Source organism: Polypterus senegalus, chromosome 12, assembly GCF_016835505.1.
Source record: "Polypterus senegalus isolate Bchr_013 chromosome 12, ASM1683550v1, whole genome shotgun sequence".
Classification (NCBI taxonomy): domain Eukaryota; kingdom Metazoa; phylum Chordata; class Cladistia; order Polypteriformes; family Polypteridae; genus Polypterus; species Polypterus senegalus.
This window is the reverse complement of record NC_053165.1, coordinates 87,451,621-87,478,961: the sequence shown is the minus strand read 5'-3', so window position 1 is coordinate 87,478,961 and position 27,341 is coordinate 87,451,621. Positions and strand designations below refer to the sequence as shown.

At 37.6% G+C, this 27,341-nt stretch overlaps 1 protein-coding gene across 2 annotated transcripts; it reads right to left on the bottom strand.

Annotated features, from left to right (window-relative positions):
* Positions 1 to 602: 602 nt before the first annotated feature.
* Positions 603 to 25,462, bottom strand: lmnl3 (lamin L3). 2 transcript variants are annotated; one of them, XM_039772778.1, is made up of 12 exons: positions 24,355 to 25,462; positions 17,714 to 17,870; positions 14,535 to 14,660; positions 14,092 to 14,262; positions 12,039 to 12,164; positions 10,885 to 11,105; positions 10,418 to 10,640; positions 9,210 to 9,317; positions 7,657 to 7,776; positions 4,829 to 4,939; positions 3,464 to 3,522; positions 603 to 1,468 (listed from the first exon to the last, which is right to left on the bottom strand). In XM_039772778.1, the coding sequence occupies exons 1-11, from the start codon at positions 24,732 to 24,734 to the stop codon at positions 3,484 to 3,486; spliced, it is 1,782 nt and encodes a 593-aa protein (XP_039628712.1). In that variant the 5' UTR covers positions 24,735 to 25,462; the 3' UTR covers positions 603 to 1,468; positions 3,464 to 3,483. The 2 variants fall into 2 exon arrangements, with proteins under 2 accessions (XP_039628712.1, XP_039628711.1); XM_039772777.1 differs by lacking the exon at positions 3,464 to 3,522 and having other exon boundaries at positions 604 to 1,468.
* Positions 25,463 to 27,341: the final 1,879 nt, after the last annotated feature.

Below are 27,341 nucleotides of genomic sequence, written 5' to 3'. Positions count from 1 at the left end.
GGACGCGATAGGTGGAGGAGTACCCCAGTGACCATCCCAGTCAGGATGAGAGAATAGTGGATGGTTGGAGAGACTCTCCAGCAAGAGCAGCTCCCTCCCCAATTCACTAGGTGGCAGTGTTAATCTGGCATGGTCCCAGGCTGGATGCCTATAGGACGTGTTGGGAATGGTGGTCTGGAAGGACAGTCCTGTCAGGGTCCATAGGTGCCACCAAGAGGCACTGCCCTGCAAAGACAACCCTATTTTATGGGACTTCTGCCCGGCCCAGAGCAGCTTCTGTTGTCCAATACCCATGACACTCTGTGCCTGTGACTATGTTAATTAGCGTTTCCTAATTATTTATTTTGTCTTTTTTTCCCTCTTCATCGTGTAAAGCACTTTGAGCTACATTGTTTGAATGAAAATATGCTATAAAAATAAATGCTGTATAAAAAGAAGCCACTGGACCTAGGACATCACCCCGATTGGTGAGAGGGACTGGACGTCCACACTGACATTAGCATTTTATATCATACATTTAAAAAAAACAAAAAAAAAAAAACAAACAACTTACGTAATGCTATCAAAAGGCTTTTTAAAATAATAGACATAAGTCGCAGAAGTGACTTCTTCTGAAAACAACTCAGCAGTTTTGAGACTTTTCTGAGAAGGCAAAACAGAATTTATTTGCGTACAACACTCAGATTTGAGGTAGTGGTCTTGGAAACTATGAAGTTGCCTTGGTACAATTTATTGTATTTTTACTTAACATATTACTTAAAACACATTCAAAAGATACTTTTGGATGCCCACTCATTTTTAACCTTCATAAATGCAGTAGCTTCTTTTCTCCAAGAAGCATGAAGATAATCCTTTATTTATAGTCTTCTAGGATGCCCATCGTTGGGTTTTTGACTTACTGGTTGGAATGAAAAGCTTCCAGAAATTAAAGTGAATTAAGGTGGGCAGTGAACGGCAGTGCAGCACAAGACAAGCTGCACACATGTAGGGGTCTGCAGATTCACACGGCTCTAGCCGAGGTTTGGTTTGTTCATTTCGAGTGGGACCTACCAGAAACCTGAAACAAAAACTGAACGAATAAAAAGCTACTCTTCAGTCGGATTGTTTTTACTAATAAGGCTAGCCAACCACATGCAGTCTCTGATACACATTGCGTTATATTTTGAAAAATAATTTTATTTAAATACAAAAATCTTTTATAAATAGGTTTTGGAGTTCATATTGAAAATATACATCAAGTAATTGAACTTAAATTCTGCCCCCAGCATCCTAAATGTTTCCCTTTCTGCTGGAAATATGAAAGGCTAGAAATAAAAAGAAGAAGAAGGACAAGGAAAGTTAAAATGCTTACATAAAGGCACCTCTGTTTACTGGCATTTAACTAAAAAGCATTCAAACATTCTCCTCCCCATTCATATGGAAGGTCCTACATTACGGAACAGCTGGGATCATCTGCTTTGCGATAGCTCTGTAAAAAAAAAAAAGAAAAGAAAAATAAAATAGTCGTCACTTAAGGAAAGGAAAAAAAAAAAGTCAGATAAGCAATAATGGCACAATTTAGCTGGGGAAGTTAGTGCATTATAAATGAAATGATTGGCATCAGTATCACTAATTCAAATTAAAATGCTTACAAAGTCATGCTTTATACTTATGATTTCAAGTTGCATAATTATCTTTTTAAATTAAAAATGAAGACATTATAAAACTCTTCATGGTGGTCGACACCTAGAGGAGTGATTTGTAAAATGTCTTTCCATAACCCCTTTATTATTACTATTTTAGTATGTTAGCAGATCACATCTACTGGGAGGAACTCCACAAAACACACACACCCCCCCACCTTGGCTTGCACTAACAGTCATACACATGCATGCACAGTTTATGTCCATTAGCAATTCAAACGTGCCAATGACCGGACGTCAAGCCATTAGACTGGCAAAAAGGCCGAATTCAGGGTGGACATCGGACCCAAACAACCACGGGGAAACAACCACGTCCTCTGGTCCATAGTGTTCCCTAAATTCTTATTAAGCAGCCTGATGTATAAAGCAAAATGATCCCAGATACAAGTGGAGTACAAAAGCTCACTATATCGCTTAAAGGAGGGGGGGCTTGAGTGAAGTCTAAAGATATGGGGTCAGCGCCTCCGATACATGGCATGGCTCCAAGGTACTTAATAAGATGCTCCTTTCTTCAGTTAAGGTACAATCTTTATCTACATGTATAGGAGGCAGAGAATGTGAAGAGTGTGTGTACATTTTAAAACAGTAATACACATACTGTACAATACTTTCAAATTTAAGCCTGAAAAAATAAAAATATCCTTTTAAAGTTTTTCTCCATTTCAAATCAAAATGCTAACTTCCAATTTTCTTTTATATCCATGGCATGCCCAAAGAAAACCATACAGTGGGCAATTCAGCTGAACCATGCACTAACAAAACTCTTCAATTTTTGGATTTGTCTTACCATCTCTTGCTATTCACCAAGAAAAGCATACGATTAACGTGTTCATATAGTTTAAGGGGTCCTCATTCACAGCCCTGAAGTGTGGCAGTGGCTTCAGGTTTTCACTGCAATCAATTTCTTGATTAGAACCCAATGATTGGGTCCTAAAGCAATACGTATTTTTGGCTTAATTTTAGTTAAGTCGCCTGTTTGATGGTTGATTCAGAGCCCTTAACTGCCTATTAGTCTTGATCAGCTGCTTTTAGGTTTCGTTTTCTGTTTTCTTAACCAGCCACTGTTAATAACGAAATGCAAATAAACTGAGAAACGACCAGCTTTCCAGCTAAAATGGTTCGGTTTACAGTGAATTTGCATTATGAGGAGTCTTATCTGTGTTAATAAAATGTTTAGAAATACTGGAGAGGGAAAAGGGAAGGACTGTGATGTACAAATCTGTCCACAAAATATATGGAGATCATTCACAGAAACAAATTCTAAAATGTAACTAAAATATATGTCTTGAACGATTGAAAGCATTACCGGGCCATATAGTTAAATGCCAGTTCTCATATTAGCAAGGACTGTCTAAATAAGAAAATGGCAGCCACAGTGGCCTTTCTAGGACCATGATTTAAATCAAACAGGCTACAAGAAGCTGAAAACAAACTAAGATTTAGCAATTTTCTAACAATACATGGATCTACAAATGTGAAAGGTGTCTGACCTAAAATGGAGGTTAAGAAGCTGTATAGGCCTTCTGATGACCAAAGTCATTTAGTTTTCTCAATGATGTTTTTAAAGACAGATGTTCTGTTTGTATTTTTTCTCCTCTTTGATAATTTCCATATTCATGCAGTCTTCTGTTGCCTCCATTTCTCATACATGCATGCATTTGTATCAAGCAGCATACACTTCTACAAAGCCAGTAAAGCAAAATGCCATGCGGGGAACACAAGGTTACACACATCTAAAGCAAGCACGACTCAAAGCAGCACTGTTGGCTTTGTGGGCTCACCTAGTCCGCTTGATAAGATATCATGAGATGGAACAACATTTCTTTTTTCTTCTTTTTGGCTGAGGTAAGGCAAATCAAAGGACATGTTTTTAATAACAATTTATACTGCATAAAGAAAGGAAAAGTTGTAAGCAATATAAACTAAAAGTTTTGGCTTGCTGAGAATTCAAAATGATAAAGGAGACTAGAACCAAGCAAGAGGGGTTCTGGTGTTTAATGAACATTCAGAGAATACTGTGGCCATTTAAGAGCTGTGCATCTAGAAATCTCACGGCATACACAAACAAACCTTCATTCTGGGCGAATTTACTGTTACTAATTAACTTAACATGGCTGCGGACATGGACATAGTGAAAACATTCAGATGCCATTCACTCAGAATGGGAAAGAACCCCAAGTCTGAGGAGCTGTGAAGCTACGGCACTCGTCACCACACCTCCCATGTGTGTTTTGAGAAGAAGGATATTGCACTTCATGTATGGTGAAAGTTTGACGTTGGAGTCTTTCACAAAATACTTATTGCTAACTTAAGCCATATGACAAACTGAAAATTATAAAATTAACTTAATATACTTAAAAGGTGCACTTTTTTTATTTCAAATATTATATAAAAAATTTTTTTGGAAATATGGAATAACCACATTTTACCAACTACAAATCCAGAAATGGTATTCTTTTAAAAATAAAAAAATAAAATAAAGTAAAAAAAAAAATGCTAATGAATGCTTGAAATGCACCCACACTTTGAATAGGAAAATCTACATTATTTAGTAAACCAGCAATATAAGTAAGTAGGTGTGACCTATTCAATAAATGCTTGATTACTGTAGGATACTTGAACCAATCTGAACCAAGTTTATCTGCTAATGGAGGGGAGGGAGAAAGGAAAAAATCAGGTGAGCGGGCACAGACGAGCAGGACAGTTCAATTCTGAAGAGTGACATCAATTGCAGGTTTCTAGGCACTGGGAGTAAGGCATTCAGTTGCAGTACTAAAATAGGAAGAATGAAGCTGCCAAATCAACTATTAATACATGAAGGAGCGCAAAAAAATAAATAAATAAATATATAGAGAGAGAGAGAGAGAGAGAGAGAGAGAGAGAGACAATGTTCAAGAAAGAAATCTATTAAGGCAGACCATTTTTTTTTTTGGTAGAGTGGGGAGAGAAAAAAAAAAAGTCCTAGCAAATTATTCTTCATTAGGAAAGTCTCAAAGTGCAGTGTGTCCAACTTAAAATAAATCAGAAACAACACATACAAAATTCAGATAAATGTAAGTTATAAATCGGCTTGTCTAGCTAACCAAAAGGAACATTCTAGGTTTTTAATGAATATGTTATGAACAAAGTAAAACCTGACACAATACCTGTCTTCGGAATGGTATCTCCCGTTCACCCATTTCCTCTTCTAGTGCCTCCTCTTCAGTCTCCTCCGCTGCTTCTTGCAACTCTCTTACTATTGTCCTCTCTGCCATTCCCTAGCACAAGATTAAAAGTATTACTCAGTATGTAAAAATGATGGACATTGGCAGTGCCCATTTATTACAATATTGTAACAATATAAAACTACCTACTGTAGATTTGTGATGTTTTAAAATATATTTTGTGATTGTTTAATTACAATATTTCATTCCTTTTTATTTGACTGAAGTTAAAACTGAAATTGTATCCCAATATGTAATGGTAATGTTACCCTTAATAGAAAGGCCATTGACTTAGTTCATTCAACTTTCATTTTTTTTTTTTTTTTAAAATTGTGGAAACATTAGACAGATTTCAATACTAACCACAATACGCCTATATTTACTCTACTACGTTTAAACTTGGCTAGAGATGCAAATGCATGCAAATTTTTTAGGTAGATTGCCCAGAGGGGACTGGGCGGTCTCTTGGTCTGGAACCCCTACAGATTTTATTTTTTTTCTCCAGCCTTTGGAGTTTTTTTTGTTTTTTCTGTCCACCCTGGCCATCAGACCTTACTCTTATTCTATGTTAATTAATGTTGACTTATGTTTATTTTTTATTGTGTCTTCTATTTTTCTATTCATTTTGTAAAGCACTTTGAGCTACATTTTTTTGTATGAATATGTGCTATATAAATAAATGTTGATTGATTGATTGATAGAGATGGAGGAGCAGCTCATTCCCACAGTCCATCCGTATGTTAAATAAGGAAAGTGTCTAGAAATACATGATGGCTTATTGTTAACTCTCACATTAAGTTAAAGTTAAGTCCTCTAATTAGTTATTTGAAATAATGATAATTTACTAATTACATATTTATATTAATCCATCCATCCATTTTCTAACCCGCATAGGGTCACGGGGGTCTGCTGGAGCCAATCCCAGCCAACACAGGGCACAAGGCAGGAACCAATCCTGGGCAGGGTGCCAACCCACCGCAGGACACACACAAACACACCCACACACCAAGCACACACTAGGGCCAATTTAGAATCACCAATCCACCTAACCTGCATGTCTTTGGATTGTGGGAGGAAACCGGAGTGCCCGGAGGAAACCCACGCAGACACGGGAGAACATGCAAACTCCACGCAGGGAGGACCCGGGAAGCGAACCCGGGTCTCCTAACTGCGAGGCAGCAGCGCTACCACTGCGCCACCGTGCCGCCCTATTTATATTAATGATTTTTGAAATTAATAAAAAAAAGTTATGTATTGTTATTGTTCCTTTATATTTGTCTCAAGGCACAGTCATTGCAGTCCAAGCATTTCACTACATATTGTACTGTATGGATAATTTATATGCGACACATAACATTTTATTTGATTTGAGGTAGGTTTCACAACCCCCCTCTGCAGTGGATGTGCAAACGTGAGGACAGAAGTATTAAAGGCAAGCCTAGTTTGCATTTACAGTACATTTATACAGGTACTTTATACACCAGTACTCCTCACTTCTGAAGCAAAACCCAAACTATACACGATTGACTGTTTTTTTTTTTTTTTTGTTTTCTCTTTCATTATGACCACCAGCACAAGTTTAAGCAAAGGAAAATCTGTTCCAGCAAATTTGTTTTTTCTTTGAGCAAGCAACTGGTATAGTAGACAAATCCAAAGCACATGCCAGTTTAGATTAACTGCAAAAGTGTTTGCTATTAAAGAAGATTAGTACCATAGCTAATAGCCACCATTATGGGAATAAATAACATTAGATTAGAAAGCTAGTTAATCAGCAGAGAAAAGATAAGGGGATGATGGCACACAAGGAGTGAAGTCATCTGTGGAATCCCCTAGGGATACATATGAGCTAGCACTGTTACTTTTGCAATCTACACAAATGATATGGATAACCCTGTGACAATTTTCAGATAACACTAAAACCACTCACAAAAGGGGGAAGCAACAACAAGTCAGAAAGACTGGGACAATCTCCAAAAATGGACAAATATAGACATTTGTAAAGAACAATGTACTGTAAAAAAAATAAATAAATAATAAAAAAAAAATAAAAAAAACAACGTTATTGTAAAATTTTGGATGACTGACAGGAAGCAAAATGGCAAGGATGTTTTCCATACCATCACAGAATGCTCACACTAATTTAAGCAATGCACAAAAATCAACATATAGAAAAATCTTCCAAGGTTACCACAAAATTATCAAAATATTCGAAGATTTCTATGCTCAAACTATAATTACTTAATATTCCACTTTGTTTCTGGCCTTTTTGCGCCATATTCCCTACCTATGCTTTCCTTTCATGCTGTAGCACGGTTGTGAGAAATTTGCAAGTTTTCTTTCCATGTCCCCAAACAGACAGACAGACAGACAGACAGTCTTGATTAAATATTTGTATACTTCTAATATCCATTATTCCAGAAAATGTGCCTCTTTTGCCTATAGCCACAATCAGCCTGGACAGTGAAAGAATTTAGCATGTAAGAATCAAGTTTTGCATTTTTATTTCAATAATGTTTGTTAATTGTAGGACTTTCAAATTAAAATACTGTTAATTCGATATCATGTCACAAATTAGGAGCTGTAGTTTTTACGTGCAGTGACCATTATGAATGATAAAAGGAATAAAGCAGAACTTATTTAATAATCTGAACTCTGCTACGCATTTTATAAAATTTTGTATTAATGTTGCCTTTTTAAAGGAGATAAATGTGTAGTTTCTAAAAGTGGAATAAAATTACCCAGAATTCTTAAAAACTACAAATTCAGTTTACCTCTTTGTTACTGTTTAGGAGTGTAATTTTTAGGTCGTCTCCTTTTCCCCAGGATGCCTGACCCCTCAGTACTAAATTGGTAGGTGGGTTTGGCACAACTCCTGCACCTGCTGCCCAGATCTGAAGTACAAAAATGCAGAGCAATGCATGCCGCCATTTAGTATAGATTCTACACAATTACATCTTTAAAAGAACTGGAAGGACTAAGTATTTTTATTGTCTCTATTAAAAAATAAAGATGCTACTTCAGATACATTGAAAAAGAAAAATCTTAACACACAAATTGCAAAATAAATAAGTTTTACCTTCTTAAACTGTTACTGCCACTATAGACTGCACAGTGGGGCTACAACTAAATGAATGTTACTCAGGCTGAAAAGAAATTAAAATCAAATCTTGGTTGTTACTGAGTGAATGACAGGCGGTGTGGCTTTGGACTTCAAACCCTAAGGTGGTGCGTTTGATCCTGCCAATGACACCACTGTATGACCATGAGCAAGTCACTTCACCTACCAGTGCTCCAACTGGAAAAAAACAAATGTATCTCTACTGTTGCCTTCGATAACAGCATCAGCCAAATAAGTAAGTGCTAAAAATGCTACAAGTTGCTCCTAAAATGACTGAATGTATACAGTGATACCTATTGTCTGCTTCAACAGCAATGTCAATAAAAGCCCCAGGCATGGACAGCCCTTTTAAGAGGGGTTGAAGGTCATTATTCTTTCACAAAAGGGAGAAGTTAAAGTAATCAAGGCTAGATATTTTTGATTTTTTTTGCTGGGCTCTTACTTCTGCCATACATGCATCACTAGTGTACAAATATTATTATATTTATTTTGCTTGACTTGCATACACGTACAACCACTTACAGAATTCTAGGGTGTAACAGTGCACATATTGGATTACTTCCATGAAACCCTTAGATACGCCCACATGTGTAATTACAGTACCAGATCACAAACCGAGTGTTCTGACATGCCAAACCTTGAGTTATAATAGGGATTGCATAATATTCCAAATTCTGAAATACATGGCAATTTTGATATCTTCAGTAAATATCAATATGTCACGAGTGTTTTAATCATTTTGAGACACCCCACCACTTTGTGATGCCATTCTATCTGGTCTGCATTCAAAATGTGGGCTCTGGAGTGGGTGTGTTGAGTTCCAAGTGGTTAAAATGGTGTATCTGAAATGCAAAATGTGCAGCTCCAGAAGATACTCGTTTACTGAAGTCTGAGATAATGACAGAAACAATTGTCCTTTTCTGTAGTGCACTAGCAAACTGCTACATTTTTCTCATTGTAAGCATCTCTCTCATTCATCTAGTTTATTCAGACTAAATTAGTTCAATAAATCAACGTATTAGCGACTCCTTCTGTGGCATTAGAGTTCAGAGAGGAATAACTAGAAACAGATTTCCTGAAAGTCTGAAATGCCTTTTCTAGATGTGAGCTCACCATTATTTCTAATCTGCACAGTTACTTTGCTAACTAGGGTTCTTTTAAACACACGCCTGTTTGAGCTTAGATGTCAACAAGAGTGCAACTCACGGTCACGGTCTGACCACTTCCGAGTACAAATCTGGAAGGAAACGCGTAATTAATATCTGCTGCAGTACCAAGACTTCTCCTTAGAATCCATCCACCTAGTGGCTGATCCTGAAAAAGGAAGAAAATGGCATAATCTTCAATCATTTCCTCCAAGTTATTCAAGAACAAGCATCTTCATTTCACGTCTTAAATGATTACAATGAGCAAGTTTCAGTTATAATAGAAAGTCATTACGTGCCAGTAATGAAAATTTCAATGTCCCTATCAGTTTAAAATTCAACCATTTTTCCATTTCGGAGGGGTGGGGAATGGGGGAAATTAACAAAACATTAAGTGGAGCTCTGAGTACCGCTTAAACCTTTACTCAATTTCCTTCTCCATCACTTATTTCAAATAACTATTTTAGGATAAAAATATGCAGTCCCACAGGGCATCACATTAGCTCCTCTGTGGACTAGGTTGTTCATTGTTAATTGCCAGCCAGTTTATGAAAACAGTAAATAATTTTAACGAGGATACCAACCAATATGTAAAGCTTGAGCTGACCTACAGGCACTAAAACAGTAATATGCATCTTTCCCAATTTCTTAAATGAGAAAAACCCACACAACTAGTCATTTACAGACATTTATAGACCTATAAATACCTGGGAGTGCAGCTAGGTGATAAATTGGACTGGACTGACAATACTGATGCTCTGTGCAAGAGAGGATACAGCCGACTATACCTCCTTAGAAGGCTGGCGTCCTTCAACATCTGCAAGAAGATGCTGCAAATGTTCTATCAGGCGGTAGCAGGCTCCTGTCAATCATGGAGAATCCATTGCATCCACTGAACAGGATTATCTCCAGACAGAGGAGCAGCTACAGCGACAGACTGCTGTCACCGTCCTGCTCCACTGATGGACTTAGGAGACCCCACATTATGTGACTCTTCAATTCCACCCGGGGGGTAAACATTAATATTATACAAAAATTATTGTCCATCTGTTATACTTTCATTCTTATCAATGTTTAATTTAATATTGTTTTTAACAGTATGCTGCTGCTGGAGTATGTACATTTCCCCTTGGGATTAATAAAGTATCTATTTTTGAAATTGTAACTATTTGTTACAAAAATTGCAGCCTCTGTAGCTCATCAGGAACAGGACTGGGACCTCAGAGCTGCTGGTAGAGGGTGCCTCTAATATTCAGAACAATTGCCCACCTCTTCAGAATTATTCCTTAGTTTAATGAACTTCCCATCCAAATCAATCTCATCTATGGATACCCTTCCAATAGAAGAGGAGTGCTGAGAGATTTTGTAACTAGATGTTCGGCTTTGTTTCTCTTCAAGTTTCCTTTTTTTCCCACGTCCTCTTTGTGATCCACGAGTCCCGGATGTACGTGGTACAGCAGCTCGTTGAGAAGGACTGGGAGAAAGATTCAGTCTACAAAATGATAAAATGACATGTCAGCCAAAATATTTCTTCCATCCTGGCATAATAGAAAAACAAACATTTTGCATAATTCACTGTATGAATTTAACAGAAATGTATTATATAATACTTTTCAAATGTTAACCAGGCTGAAAAGGACAAGGACAAAAGACACTTTGACAGTATGTAGAAAATACCAGATGCCGACAAAATTAAAAGAAATTAACACCATACTTTGAGAGAAATCACACTATACCTCTGTTCTTCTCCCTCCAGCATTTTCCTATATGTATTAATTTCCATGTCCAAAGCTAGTTTTACATCAAGTAGATTTTCATACTCTTCAAGCTGGGCCTGTAACTGTTGTCTCATGTCTGCCATTTCTCTGTCTTTTTCAGTCAGTCGACGATGACTCACTTCTTTTTCTCGGTCCAGAGCCTCCTGTAGATCCCTCAATTTGTTCTCCAAAACCAAGTTCTGCCAAGAATTAGTTGTAAAGACTCCAACAATGAAAATTCAAAAGCAATTGTTCTAGATTTAGCACAATAAATAAAAATCCTGCTTCAGGCACTTAAAACTGTGCTAAAAGGCAGAGTTTACCTACTAGAAGTACAAAATAACCTTCAAGTGTTTACTATGAAAACACTCTGTCATACATGTCAATAAAGAGTATTCTTGATAAGGGAAATAATTACCATTTAAATACTCTCATTTTATCCCCATTCTTTGATATACTGGATTAGAGGATCTCTGAAGAAATATTTTTATAATTCATTTACATGTCCAGAATAACCCTGCTTCTGGCACAATTTCTCATATTTGAACTACTAGACACACTATTAAAAATAATTATCCATTTTTTACCAGATATATTGGACATATTTTCATTGATGAATTATACGGATGAATACTCTAGTCATTTGTTCATAAAAATGTTTATTTATAAAATCTCTAACCATAGTTTAAATACAAATCCAAAGTACAATAAATTTTATACTGCTTTTGAAATTTTGTTGTATTCTATTAGTAACTCGCATGAGAACACAGAAACCTCTGTACTTTTGATAGAGCTTTTTAAATATACAGGAGAGGAGAAAAACCAAAATGTAATGATGTTGGTGTTTTTGCAAAGAATACCCCCACACACGGATGGAGATAACTGAAAAGGTTTATTACTTCTGTAACTTGTTGATGAAGACATAGAAGGAAAAATTCAGTGCTTAAGTGCAGCAAAGTATTTATGAAGTTAGGCTTAGATGAACAGATTTCATCTTTAGCAATCCAGTACAATGTTACTGTAGGTGAACATACAGTATCCAGATGCAATGCTGTACAAACAGTGCTGCTTCACAGACATGATGAAATTAGAGCACATCATTTATAAAAAGAGGTCAAATAAAAATGTATCACCTGTTTCTGATAGTGGCTGAGCTGAGATGATAATGTTTCCATTCTTGATTTGGCTCCCTTTAATTCCTCACAGACAGAGCTGGCAAAATCACTGTTCTTGGTAGCAGTCTGATGTGCATTCTCCAGCTGTAGAAGATATTCATTTTCAATTTTTACCAAAAAATAAAGAAGCTATCTTAACATGACTAGATGTTTAGAACAGAGGATGTAAATTTTCTATTTTCTAACCCAATCATCTCCATTAATGTGGAGTTGTATATACCAGAATTCATGTTGTAAGGAAGTTTTCAATGGTTTATTAAAAAAAGTGGGTAACACACAAAAATGTATTGGTGTTTGAAAATGTGCAGTTCATGGCGTCTTTATTTTGACACCCTATATTCTGGCATTTTCTATACAGCTTTAAATTTCTGTATTTCAGACACTAACAAATATAAAGCACTTGCTTAGGTGGTCATCTATGTTTACAGCGAACAAAATTATTGGGGTTGATTATCTAATGTTACCAAGTGTTTAAAAAAAAAAATACTACAGTATCTCATCATACTGTACCCTGCTAGAATTAACTTGTCTGAAATGCTGCATAATATGCCAATTTAATTGAAAAAGTGGATAAAATCTGTATTGGGTTTTGAAGGTTATACAAATACTCAATATGACTTTCATTTGTTCTTTCAAAGGTGGCACAAAAATAGTGGCTTTGAGTACTTTTTAACATAAATGACTTCCAAAAGAAACCACTTTTAAATGATTGCACCCACACTTCAACAAGTCCACCGTGTACAACAGGTATAAGTTACTGAACTATAAAATTCTTTGCAGAATTCTTACTTTTAAATATATTTAAGTTGCAATTTTTTTGTTAAAATATAGAAAGTTAGGACTTGTCCATTTCTTGAAAATGGTTTATTAAAGTTTCTGTTACACACAATGTTAAAGAAAAACCTCCATCTTTCATTATATTAAGTAACGGAGTGAAAACGTTGCAGTTTTGACTTCAAGTCATCGTGGTGTTGTGTGGTCGTCCATAATGTATGCCATACCAAGTTCATTTTAGAAGGTAGATAAATGTGTTGTATGTTGACTATACTGTATATGAATTGTGGCACCTTTGACATATAATCCGCCCATGTTTTCCATGTCTATTGTGTTTGACAATATTATTTTAAAACAGGACTCAGCATTTTAGTTTATTCAGATTTTTAACAAGTAATTTTCATCTATGAATGGTCTTAAGTTAAATATGGTGGAAGTATCTGTGGCAGGAAGGAAGCATTCAGACATTTCAATTACTGGTAGCAAAAACTTTGTAGGTGTGAAAAGAATGCTAAATTAGAGGTTAAAATACAAAAGGTATTGTTAGAATTTTAAGAAGAAAGAACTCTAATCAATAGAAACAAAGGCTTAAACCTACAATACCTTGGAAATGTGTAGACACACTTTCTTCTCAATGTGTAAGACCTGCAAACTTCCTGTTATTTTTTTCAGTACATTTTTTTCAAGACATGTATGCTTCTGGGCTAACATTCCTCTAGAGCTCTGCTGACTGATCCTATTCTGTACCTCAGAAAACATGGAAATAGTTACAGAAGACTCAACTATATAACATAAAAGGGGTCAGGTGATTACATTGGGGAAAAAAAATATCGATGACATTAAGCACTTTTTCCTGAAATGTAGTTTTCAAAGATTTCCAACATTGTAGTGAAAACTAAAGAAGTGGATTTGCCTTTAATAAGCCAGCATTTTCTGCAATTGGTAAAGGTAACAAATCACCCTGGGATCAGTGTTTGCCTGCATGGAAACAGGATATTCAAGCAAAGTTAAAATTCATTTTTATATTTCAGGCCAGGACATAGTAAAAACAGCAATCATAAGTCATTGCCAAGTCCCGAGTTGATTTTATTGATTTTTTTTTAACCTACTTAGCCCTGTTTCTTGATGTGCTTACCTCATGATGCATAACTTGGAGGCATCTACATCCCTTTCATTAGGGGTATCTCTATATATCTGTACATATAACCAGATTGGCAACAACAAAAAGGGGCGATACCTTGGCATTAAATGTTTTTTCCAGTTCTTCTTTATATTGCTGAATATGAATTTCATGCTCCCTTCTAAGCTGCTGAAGAGCCTCAGCTATCTTGCTTTCAAATTCCTTCTGTCGACCAGAATCAATTTCAAGAAGCTTGATTTCATGACGGCTTCTGGTTTCTCTCAGCTCCTTAAAATATTTTTGCAAAGATAATTTTAACCCATTAGTGAACATAAGTAAAGCAGAGTAAGCAGTACTTTCGCAAATCTAAATGTTTGCCATCATTTCTATAATGAAGTATGAATTTAAAATCAAATTTCCCTCTTTTTTTAAAATAACAGCTATCGTAATAGCAAAATGTCTTACGACAAAGGTACCTTTGTTTATTTATTAAAAAAAAAAGCACACTATATTACAGGAGCTACATCCATATAAAAGACTTATAAAATGAGTTTACCTACTTCTTCACCGATTTGTTTCTGAAACTCCATTTGTTCCCGCAGTGTTTGCAGCTGGTTTTCCAAGTCAACTCGTTTGAGCATTTCATCGTGGAGATGGTTCTTAGCATCACGCAAAACTGAGTCAAGCTTGAAAATAACAAAAAAAAAGCAATATTTTAAACCTTCCCAAATAGATTATATAAAGATTAATCTTAAATCAATTTCCTCTCATGCTGGCCAGATTTTAAACTTGTATTGGGAAAATGCCAGGGGCATCCATAAAAAAATATCATACAGTTAATCAGTGCCAATTCAGTCAGGCTGAATTAGAAAGATCTTGTAGACTTCAAGGTGAAGTAACTTTCTTTGCCAGTTTAAAAGCCATTTTCAGCATTCAGCAGGTTGGCCAATTGACCCCCTCCAACAATTTAAAAGCTAAAGGAAACTGGTTTCAGAGATCTGGGGCCACAAAGCTGAATAAATGTTTGCCAACAGTCTGACTGACTTACACAGTGTAAGCGACACGGGCAGTTATTCTGGAGCTTTGACTTACAATGTAGTTTTCTCCAACCAAACTGCAGAGTTTTGAAAACGATACTAAAGTCAGTATTGACAAGCCAGATAAGAGTAATGGAGTCTTCTGGTTTTGTCAGGACTATGACTTATTTAGCAGTATCCTGAACCTGTATTAAAAATATTGATATATCTTGCAGGAAAACCATACAAGATTTTAAACAGTGTCATGGCAAACTGACAAAAGCATAGCAAAGTACATTAACAAATAATGTTCCAGTGGTGATGATAGAATATTTACATTGAAGACAGCTTTTATTATTAATTTTAAATACAGGACCTTTATGCATGCTATATTTTTACTAGGGACATGGGCAAATGGGTTACCACTGCTGCTACACAAATCTCAACTTATGGGTTTGTCTTTGCATATTCTTCTTGTATTTGTGCGGGTTTTCGTTTGGTTACTTATGTTTTTCTCTTCCATCTGTCAAAACATTGTGTATTCAGTTATTCTGAAGCTATAGTGGGATAATTCAGTGATGAAAGTCAAAGAAAACATTTTGTTTTGCTTGTGCAACCACCAGTAAACTGGTTCCATGGTAAGCATGTGGATGAATGGGACCCAAAATGAACTGGTGCCCAGACCTGGGCCAAATCCTTCAGACCCCAATTTGAATTAAGCGAGCTTAAGAGTATTATATATTTGCAATATTTTAAATACATATATGATGTATATTTCCCCTTTATTTAAAATTGACCTCTTTAAAGAACAAAAATAACTAAAATGAACTGCAGAAACTGAATCAGATCTGATGTTTAAAAGCAAATATTAAATAAGTTGGGTGAAAGAAGTGACTGATACATACGCCCCCAAGTCTTTTATTTATTTTAATATGTTCTGTTGATTCAGGTGTTCAATACTATTAAAACAATTTTAACATTATCTTTTCTAAGTTACCTTGAAAATAAACAATTATAAAATGTAATTATGTATTTCCTTGTCTTATATATTATTGTTGCCTCCATTTATTTACATTTCTGACCTGAAGATATCTGTAGATTTTTTTTCCTAACCTATATTATTGTGTTGAGCCATGAGTTTCTCGGGCAGTCTAGTTCGAATGTCATATACACTGAATTGTATATCAGATTTTCGTGATGGAAAATCTGTATTTGAAACAATCTAACTTAATATTCTAATGTCTTCCTCTAAATCTTTTATCACCTCAAAACAATTTTTTAATTTGGTACAATTAGCCAGGGTATTACTTTTTTTTTTTTTTTTAAATATAATTCCTGCAAATAACCAGCGTCCTAAAATGGCCTATATTTGGGATTCATCAATAATTTAGGATTCAGTCCCTTTCCATTTTGAAATGTAGTTTGTCACACCAGTAAATCAAAACCCTAAGGGCTGTGCCGTTTCACTGTATGATTTTATAGGAGAGTCACTTTTCTAATGGTAGTTTTCTGAATTCCAGAGTGGTACATCTATGCAATCAACAGTGTATGCATACTACATGTCATTCACCTATACATCCATCTTCCAAATATGTTCACTCCAAATTAGTGACACAGGAAGCCAGTCTCACTAATATCATGGCTCAAGATAGGAAAACAGCACTTGTTACACGATTCCTAGCACTTGTAAATGTGCATGAAATCATTGCTTCACAAACTAACTGTCGAGATAGAAGGTGTATTAAAAGGCACTTATTGAATGCTGCTCCGCTTACTTCTCAGTTTTTGCTTCAAAATTGTTTCAAATATTGGATTATACAGGTTTGAGTATGTCACTTTAAGAACAGCAATGGAAAGAGATTTATTCTCCCCATTTAACATAAACAGGCCACACGTTGAGTATAATAAATGCTTTTGTCAACAGAATCACTTAAGGATAGATTTAAAGCCGACCTCTTCAGCATATATATTTTTATTTATTTATTTTTTTGATGAGTGTAAATTGCACAAAGCGTCGTTTTATCATAAATCCTTAAACTGAGGTAATATTTTCTGCAGTAATCATTATTGATAAAACCTTAATGGGATGAATATGGATATTTCAGATCATTCACATCTTGCCGTTACTGTCATTATCTATCCATCCATCCATTATCCAGCCCGCTATATCTGAACTACAGGGTCATGGGGGTCTGCTGGAGCCAACACAGGGCACAAGGCAGGAACAAATCCCCAGGCAGGGTGCCAGCCCACCACAATACTGTCATCATATTACATTAAAAATGTTTATGTTAGTGCACAATACCCAGTGCAACCTAAACCAGAAAAATAAAATATAATAATGCATACCACATAAGCAAATACCAGTTACCCCAGAAACCTCAGCCAGCCAGCCCCCAGAATTCAGAAGCAGTAGGCCATCTTCACTGATGCTACTTAAGAGTTAACTCTTTCATTATGCCTACAAATTAGCGCTTCTTTTGATGCAATTTGGAAATGGATGGAAATGAATCCAAAACCAAAGAGGGTCTGCTATCAAAAACAAAGTATTTGTTCGCATGGTTTCCTTGCATTTAGATTCACGGCTGGGGGATTATAATCCAATATGCCAGAGACCACTGAAGGAGCAAATAAATTGCTGCCATTGAATATTAGATTCAACACTCCAGAAAAATCATGAAAAATATTTACAGGTTAATATTTTAAGTATATCTATATCTCACATTGGCTGCTTGAGTGTGAAGTTCAGAAAGTTCACCTTCCAGCCTTCGATTTTCTGCTAAGGAGTTAGCCAAGTCTGCCTCTTTGGAATGCAGCAAAGCTTCAAGATTTCTTAAACGACTTAATGCTGCGGACAAGTCAGATTCCTTTTTGTTGTTCCTGGAAGAAGGTCAGGTAAACAGTTAATGCATGAATGTCATTACTCATATCTACCATCTACAGCGCTATCAAGTCTTAACCTCTCCGACAGGAAAAAAAAGGGGTAACTTGTGCACAAAATTGTGGCTTACACATGTACATCATTGCTGTTACTTTAGAGTTTATTCTGAACAGAGCTCACCATTTCATGCAAATAGTTTTTTTTTTCCTGCAGACATCAAATATTGACTTCTCTAGTACTATGCAGAAGGAATTTTGGCCATTTATAGTGTGAACATAATTTGTTCAAGTTTTAAAAAAAAAAAAAATTTTTGAAAGACTCATTCCATCGGAAACTCAGTAATGTCTGGAATCTGTCTAAAAGGAGTTTCGGATAGCATATTGGGCATTTAGCAACAATTGCACTGAATTTTACTGTCGTAATATATACATATGGAAAGCAAATATTTTTAATTCTGACTTCACACAATATACTGGTCTACACTTGCTTCAGAAATTTGAAAGAAGTGCAATCCTTACAAATGTCCCATCAATAAAAGATTAATTGAAAATGTACACTATATTTTTAAACATCATCATATAATACTTGACATAACTTTTTGCTGTTAAGAATCCCATAAAAGTTGTTGGAAATACATATTGCTTGTTACTTCTGCTTCCACTTTGTGTCAATTTCTGATAAAAACTTCTGTTATTCAAGTCCATATTTATATGCTGAACGTTTTGAATAAGTATACCTACATATAAAGCATACTCTTCAGTTTCAACAGCATTATCATAGGGGCCAGGAAGTTGTACTTTTAGAATTGCATTGATCATTTTGCAAGTGATTTTGGGCTGGTGTAACAAAGGACTATCTGTATTCTCAACACCCCTTAATAAACTAAAGCACCAAAGTTCAAGAAAGGTGCTCTCAAAACTTTTGCTGCCCCCAAACACCCATCTTATTGTTGAGCTTGCCTGCTGGAATAGCCATTTTTGTACAGCGATAGATGCTGGCAGATTTAAAAAAAAAAAAAAAAAGTTAGCAGTCATTTTCATCTTTTCTGCCAGAGGAGTAAAACTATTAAGCTGCATTTGCAACAGTGAAAAGGAGCACTGGAGTTGAGTGTGTGATACAACACCAGACTGTGCTTCTCTTTAGAAGTGCAAGAAGGGCAGTAGTCCAGGACCTACAAGAATAAGCCTGTAATACAGGAGAAGGCACCCTAATTCTACAGTGGTCTTCCCACCATGCATGGATGGATGGATGGAGGGTAAGAAGTGGAAAAGCAGATCTTGCAGATTGCTGTGCATGCAAAGGACATGCTACATGGTAGTAGTTCTCAGAATATAAAGTTGTTACTCTCTGTAAATATCCAAAGTCTGATAAGGTACATCCTCTCCTGATATTTCATATAAAATCCCTCCAGAGTGACTAAATGCACTTATTTTGGTGATGACACATAGTGGCACATGGCATGCTGTTACACAGAAAAGGTGAACGTGCTGGGAAGTGATCCACCACTCCGCTCCACGGTGCATTTATCCATTTCTGAAGGAAGATTCAACTCTAATGCTGTCTAGAATAAGCAACCTGTACAAATGCATGTCTCTGTAGAAAACTCAAAACAAAATGCAACTTTATTAAACAATTTTTGGAAAAATTTCTTAACCCAACTGGTCGGACTTGTGGTCTCAAACCACTTTATTTTCTTAATTATGATCAAATTAAAACTGTAGACAGGTGACCCTAAAGCGAATGGAAACATTTAGCAACTCATCCAACTGGTTATGTTGATTTAGAACATCCTAAAGCTATTCCCCATTAAAAAGGGACTTGAACACCCTGGAACCCTGCGTAGAGAGCACAATGTACGAGAGTTGGATTTATGTATTTTTTTTTTTAACTTATAACAAAGTATGCAGCACTCCTGCATATTTCAGCATGTGCACTTGTCTTTCTAAATGCCTGTCACCAAATAAAACCACTACAAAGTAATACACCCAAAACAGAACGTATCAGTCTACCACTTTAACTACGTTTAACCTGGTCAATCACATTTGTACATTTATTCTGAAAGGCAAAACTGTTCGATAAAATAAATGAAAAGTAATTTAGAACAAACATTTTAGAACTTTGTATGAAGCCGTTGGTTTTACATACAATGCTCTTCCTTGCAATTTTATTTGGATAAATTGTGCTTTACTGGTCTAATGCTGTATACAGTATATTTTTATTGGGATTCGTTTCTTTTAAAGACATTGGTCACCAGCTTACCCCTCTACTTTTAAAAGCATTAAATATAAAGCTGTCAAGATTACTCTGACCACTACAACCTTCCCATTCACTCTCCTTCCATATAGTAAATTAGGTAAATCAAGATCAGGAATAAAAATGTAATTAATTATGGATTTTGTCACTTGCTTAATAGGACTGCTTTCCACAACAGACTTCACCTCTTAGTGTGTCCTACTTATAACATCCAAGCAGTAATGAAGACGATCCTGAATAAAATCCATTTAAAAATAAAAAAGGCTCCAAAGAAGTGCATTCTACACAAACTCACCCAGCTTGCTCCTTTTAATATTGCATCTTCATAAATAGTTGTGGAATGTCTCATAGCAGACTTCACATTTAGTCTGCTCCTTTATATATTAAGCAAAAAGAATTCAGCAAACCTAAAACAGAAAAAGACTCCCTCAACGGCCAATTCTGCATTAGCTAACTGACCCAGCTTTTTATTTAAAATGGTGAAGTGTGTGCCCTCTCACACAGGCCTGATGTCTGCCCCATAGCAAACTCTACATCCTCCATAGAAACCCAATTTCTGCCTTCTTCAATGATTCTGTACACCTCAGCTCTTAACAGTTTGCTCACTTTTTGACAATGCTTGTGTGCCTACAAAGAGTCTTACCTGATTGTTACTGAACAGAAGAATTCAAATTACTCCTTTTATAAAAATCAAACAGTAATGACCAGGCACTGAACAAAAGCTGCCTCACTAAGTGGTTCATTCTGCACACCCAAACTTATTCAAAGACTTGCTCTTCCCGATGAGTCTCATAGCAGACTTCAGATTTTAGTGTGTTTGTTATATTTGCCAAACAATAAGCAAACCCTGGACTTGCGGAAAAGCTCATTCTGCGCACTAACTACGCCAGTTTGCTCCCTTAAAAAGGAAGCTTTCGTCTTCCTATATAATCTAGCTTCTTGCCCCATAGCACCTTTGACATCCTACATCATCTTAATTTGCTTCACTTACAATAAATCAAATCTGACAAAAACTTTTGACAAGAATGGACTACTTCGTCGATTCTGTACACCCCAGTTTTCTCACATTTTGACAACATGTCTGCCCTGGTGAACAGCCTTACCTGATGATTCCGCTATAGCAAATTTACATGATGGTTATAATAAAAGATGCAAACTAAGAAGCAGTGAGCAAACGCCCAATAAAACCCAAGTGGTTCTTTTTTTTTTTTTTTTTAAATAAGTTTGTCTTCACAAATGGTCCTACTTGTCCCAAAACAGATGTGTTATCCATCTTATAATAAGCCCAAAAAACAAAAACACACCAAGCAGACTCTCTTGTCAAATACAGATGTCTTTTCACATTGTAGCTCTTCAAGTTTGTACTCTTTCTGAACAACGAACAAAGAAATTTGACATACGAGTGGAGACCTTTAAGTCTATAAAGCTCATTTGTTTAGCCAAGATAAGATGCTCAAATATCTCACCCTGATAAAACTCTTAAAGGTTGTCGAAATTTCTGCTTCAAATACATACATGTCTTGGTAGTTTGACTACCAAGTGGCTCCAGGTTTTCACTTTAACCAGTTTCTTAATTAGAACTCATTTACTAATAAAGCAATACTTTTAGAGTCTGGTTTTAGTTAACTTGCTTATTACAATTCAGAACAATTAATTGCGTATTTTAGTTTTAAAGAGTAACATCTCTATATATGTAATCTTCATTTAGATCTTGATCTTTGTTTGTCCGTGAATGAATTAGAAGCAGAAGCACTAGATGGCAGTAGAGAGACAGCTAAAACTTAGGCATTGCATTAAGAATCTCCTCCAGGCTTATACTACTGAAGACTGTAGTACGCCAGTCACACCTCAAAACACAGACATTCAAACTAAACAAACTCTTGTGCTTTAAATTAACTAAAGAGATCTTCATGTAGATCTTGATCTTTGTTTGTCTGCGAATTCCACACATGCGTAGACCACCTTCCAGTTTAGTACGTTGTTGTTACTCACGGATGTCAACAATGTGCCGGAATAACGAAAGGGGTGGTGGACAGTGTTACGCTGGTTAGCTCCTGAGGCCTGGTTAGAGAATGAGATTGCCGAAGATAAAAGGAACGTGCCTACGTAACATATGAATGAAAGAAAGACAGTTGATAAAATGAATGACAACATAACAGCACATTCCGGAAATTATTATTGTTACGTTGTAGCCGGCGAGTGCTGCGCATCTCACAGTTGTACCGTGGCTTGCTCACGCGTCAGTGAAGTGATCCTTATTTATGCTTTAAAGAGCCTGGATACCTATGTGTCCCCCTTTTATAACCATTGCTCCGTGTATATTGCCTTACTCTTTGGATTGCCACAAAGCAACCTGCGAGATTAGAGAAAGGTTGAGAAGACATCGTGAGAGGAAACGACAGAATCGTGAAAACAAGACGGGCTGTGAACGGACAGAAGCAGAAATGCTCCTACACCACCACATAATTACGATTCGGACAGTGATTCCGAGTTGGCTGTTCCTATCGAATCAATAACCAAGGGTTTTCTTTTGTAATTTTGTTTCCCTTATAAAAAAAAATCATAATGCTGCACGACGAAGGGCCCAGTTCACGACTGGCAGCCGCGTTTAAACAGGGAGCCCTTCACAGACAACTATAACACGTGCAACGTAGTTGGGTGCACATGGCTAGTTTAGTTTACAATTGTTGCCCCTTCTCTTAACCAGCCATTTGTTAATATTTAATTAATATTAAATGCCATAGGAACCACCAGCTCTGAAGCTAACAAACTTCAATTTAAACCCGTGTACATGCATCCTGCAGGGGTGGATCTACTATGAAACTACTGGAACTTAAGGTTCAGAGTCCCTACTCCTAGAGGGGCCACAGAATCGATTTTAAATTTTCATCCCCTTCATAACACGAAAAGCATAAAAAAGGCAACGGAAATTACTTTGACATGCGAGATAACCCAGCATGGCAATTTTAATCAAACTCTGAAATGTTGTGGTTAAAGAAATAAATAAATTAAAAAAAACAATGCTCCAGTTTCCTCCCACAGCCAAAGACATGCAGGTTAGGTGCATTAGCAATCCTAAATTGTCCCTAGTGTGTGGGTGTGTGTGCCCTGCGGTGGGCTGGCGCCCTGCCCGGGGTTTGTTCCTGCCTTGTGCCCTGTGTTGGCTGGAACTGGCTCCAGCAGACCCCCTGTGATATAGTGGGTTGGATAATGGATGGATTATTATTATTATTATTAAAGTGGTGATCTGTCATGGAACAACCCCACTGAAGATGAGGCCAGGAAATATTCAGACCTCATTCCTGGTTGTGAAGGAACCACCATAACATTTCAAGCTTCAATGTCCTAAAAGTGTAAGTCCACCAATAGCATTATGAAGCATTGGTGTTAATAAAATGTTTTGAAATAAGAGAAAGAAGGGAAGAACCACAAAACATAAGGATAAAGTTCTCAGAAAACAAAAACTATACAGCTTTTGTCTTTGACGACTGAAAGCACTAACAAGCGATATAAATACCATGTTTCATTATCTATTAGGCTTCCAATTATGAAACGGATTGGAACAAAAACCTGCTGCCACTGTGGCTCTCCAGCATCACAAATGAGTACCAGAGAATTTTGTGCATTTCTGGTCACCACACTACAAGACAGATAAATCAGCACTTGAAGATGCGCAGAGGCCAGCAATCAAATACCTTCCAGGATTTAAGGACATGTCCTGCTGTGACAGGCTCGGAGATTGAAGCCGATTTAGACTCAAACGGAGGACCTAATCCAATTCTTCAAAATTGTCAAAGGCATTCATAAAGTAGATCCAGCAGAATTCTTACAACTAAATGGTGAATCACACACTCAAAAACACAATTGGGGAAACTAAGTGCGTTTAGGAGTGAAGCCTGGAAGCTCTTCTTTATGCACAGATGTGGGAATCTGGATCAGACTATTGAGATGATGCAGAAACCTTATCATCAACTTTTAAATATGTGAATGAGATACTGCGAGAGTTTATCGATTAGCTTTAAGAAACGAAGCGGATGGTGTGAAAGGTCTCCTCTCGTTTGTCACATTTCTCACGTTCACACCCCTCCTCCCTAACAGTCCCGTTATATTTTAAAATAACGCCGAGCTATTAACAAGAACCACTCGTTCATTCATTCATTTAGGCAGGGATCCACCTGTCAAAGTGCCGAACACTCAACTGGTCCCCCAAACGAAGGACTCCTGCCTCACCTGGCCTGCAGCACCTGGTTTTCTTCTGCCACTTTGCTCAGCTCGATTTGCAGCCTCGCTCGCTCGTTGGCGGTGTCGTCCAGCAGCTTCCTGACGTCGGCCAGCTCCGTGTCGTAGAGAAGCCGGATTTTGGTGACCTCCCGACTGCTGGTCTCCTCTCTTTCCTCCAGCTGCTGCTGCAGCGACGCCTTGTCGGACTCGAGCGCGCGCACCCGATCAATGTAGGCGGCCAAGCGGTCATTGAGATGCCGCAGCTCTTCCTTCTCTTGCAGGCGACTCAGACGGGTCGGACTGCTGCCGGCTGGGGAGACGGCGGGGCCGGCGGCGCTGCGCCGACTGGAGCGGCGGGACGCGTCTGGAGTCGAACTGTCCGCAGACATGAAGAGCGGCCGACTGTGCGCACTTGCTAATGCTAAACAGAGAAGCTTCCAGACGTCAGGCTGCAAGCGGGCGAATAGGCTGACTGCCTACCTGGGTGCGCGGCTGAGATTTTTAGCGGGACTGAAACGCGCGCCGCAGCCGCCACCAGCTGCCCGAACTCGCGCTTGCCGGCGAGTTTAATTGCCTGCGGTGACGTCGACGAGTGTGCATAAAACGCTATTTTAAGTAGCACCAGCAAAGCCAACAAAATACAACTGGAAATGATGGCGACCTCCCTTAAAAATAAAAATAAAAAATAGTCCGTAAAGGTAAGATGGCTGCTGCCAAACCTCAGAATGTCCATGTATTCATTTCACGCCTTCGGAATGGCATTTTTTCTTTCTTTTCGAAATCCAAACACTTCTCTCCTCCGACAATTTGTAAATGGCTGAGTAAAAATAGTGGTGATGTCAGATCACACGTTCCAAAACTCGCCGATACTTAAAGGCCTGGTGGAGATTTAAAGGGCTCGTCCCTCCTGGTGCTCAGCCAAGAACACAAGTGCAGTTCCGGCCGCGAACTCTCCTTTGTCTTATGGTGTCCACTGAGGGGGCAAATGATATGATCAGCTGGAACTAATAGGCGAGTGAGAAGCTAACTTATTCTTGTCTAATTATAGAGTCACAAGGCGTCAGAGGGAATCCTCTGGCAGGGATGCCACTGTATTGCTAGATGCGCGTAAGCACAGCGCCACATGTACTGATATCTGCAGATCTCTCTCCATCCATCCATCCATCCATTATCCAACCCGCTATAGCCTAACTACAGGGTCACGGGTGTCTGCTGGAGCCAATCCCAGTCAACACAGGGCGCATGGCAGGAAACAAACCCCGGGCAGGGCGCCAGCCCACCGTAGGGCACACGCATACCCCAATGACAATTTAGGCTCGTCAATGCACCTAACCTGCATGTCTTTTGGCCGTGGGAGAACATGCAAACTCCACGCAGGGAGGACCCGGGAAGCGGATCTGCCTCTCCTAACTGCGAGGCAGCAGCGCTACCCACTGCGCCACCGCAGATCTCTCTCTCTCTCCCTATATATCTCTATATCTATATATATATATATATATATATATATATATATATATATATATATATATATATATATATATATATATATATATATATATATATATATATATATAAAATCCAACGTCTGTAAGTGTGTCCGCTTTTCACGAGAGATAATTTGCTTGAACGTTCCGGTTGATTTTGCGACTTCTCTCATCTCATCATCATACCGTGTTTCCCCAAAAATAAGACCGGGTCTTGTATTAATTTTTGCTCCAAAAGATGAACGAGGGCTTATTTTCAGTGGATGTCTTATGTTTATTCCTCTAGAACAATATATATTTATCCAAATACAGTCATGTCGTCTTCTTCTAGCATATCGTCATAACTCTTCACATTCAAACCCTGAATTCCAGCCTGAATTTCTTGCTGCTCCAGCCGCTTTTAGGATACTCCAGGATGGTTGTGCGTTTGATGAATGGTTCGATGTGGTGAAGCTAAATGCCGACCTACAAATGCATTCGTGGTGCTTTTATATTAAAGCGTCGCATATTCCCCAAAGTAATGACACAATATATTTTAAAAATCTCGGATGCCATTGTCTGTGCCGTTTTTTTGTTTTTTTTTTCATCTTTACAATACTGTCAGAATGTACAGCGGCATATTTGAGCCACAGAGGGAAAAAAAATAAGGACACAATGAATTTTGTGATTAAAGTAAAAAATTCGGATTTAACCTCGAAATGTCCACTTTAACCTCGTAATTTACTTTATCATTAAAGCAGACCGTCGTAAACGTCATCATGCTGACGTCAGGAAGCAGTTTCACGACACTGTCAACGAGCGAGCGAGCGAGGCTGCAAATCGAGCTGAGCAAAGTGGCAGAAGAAAACCAGGTGGTGCAGGCCAGGTGAGGCAGGAGTCCTCGTTTGGGGGACCAGTTGTTAAATCGCTATACGCGCTTCTGTGACTTCCTACTGCACTGACAGCAGCAATCGCCCCACAGAACACATTACATTTATAATATTCCAGCTCTCTGCACATTTAGAATTCTTAGATTTATATGTAATCACTTTCATGATGAAATGCATCAAAATGTGTATGTTACATTTTACAGATAAATCGTTAACTTTGTTTAAATAATGAATACTCTTAATAGTTACACATATAGGGGTGGCACGGTGGCAGAGCGGTAGCGCTGTTGTCTTGCAGGGAGTCACGTCCCTTGTGTTCCCTGCCTGGAGTTTGCATGTATTCCTGGTGGATTTCCAAAGTGTGCTCAGTTTTCCATCCAAAGACATGAAGGTTTGGGGATTTGGTGAAGCTACAGTTATGCCAGTGTATGTGAGTGTTTGTGTTCATATTGCAATGAGCTGATGCCTCGTCCAGGGATTTTGTTTCTGTCTTGGCCGATCTTGCTGGAATGTGCACATCCCCGAATTGATGGATGTAATCATTAAACATCCTTTTCAGAGATATTCTGGCCAGGTGTCCTCGGAATTTAATGGATGTTTTGGGCACATGCATTGCATCGCGTGAAATATACACCTGCCTTAG

What these genes read in the sequence shown, in the direction of transcription:
- lmnl3 (XM_039772777.1), bottom strand. Translation starts at nt 24,734, where the DNA reads ATGTCTGCGGACAGTTCGACTCCAGACGCGTCCCGCCGCTCCAGTCGG. An exon ending in AACCAGGTGCTGCAGGCCAG is followed by an intron (nt 17,871 to 24,354) that starts GTGAGGCAGGAG and finishes ACCTTCTTCCAG; the next exon opens with GAACAACAAAAAGGAATCTG. An exon ending in TCCTAAACAGTAACAAAGAG is followed by an intron (nt 4,940 to 7,656) that starts GTAAACTGAATT and finishes ATCTTGTGCTAG; the next exon opens with GGAATGGCAGAGAGGACAAT.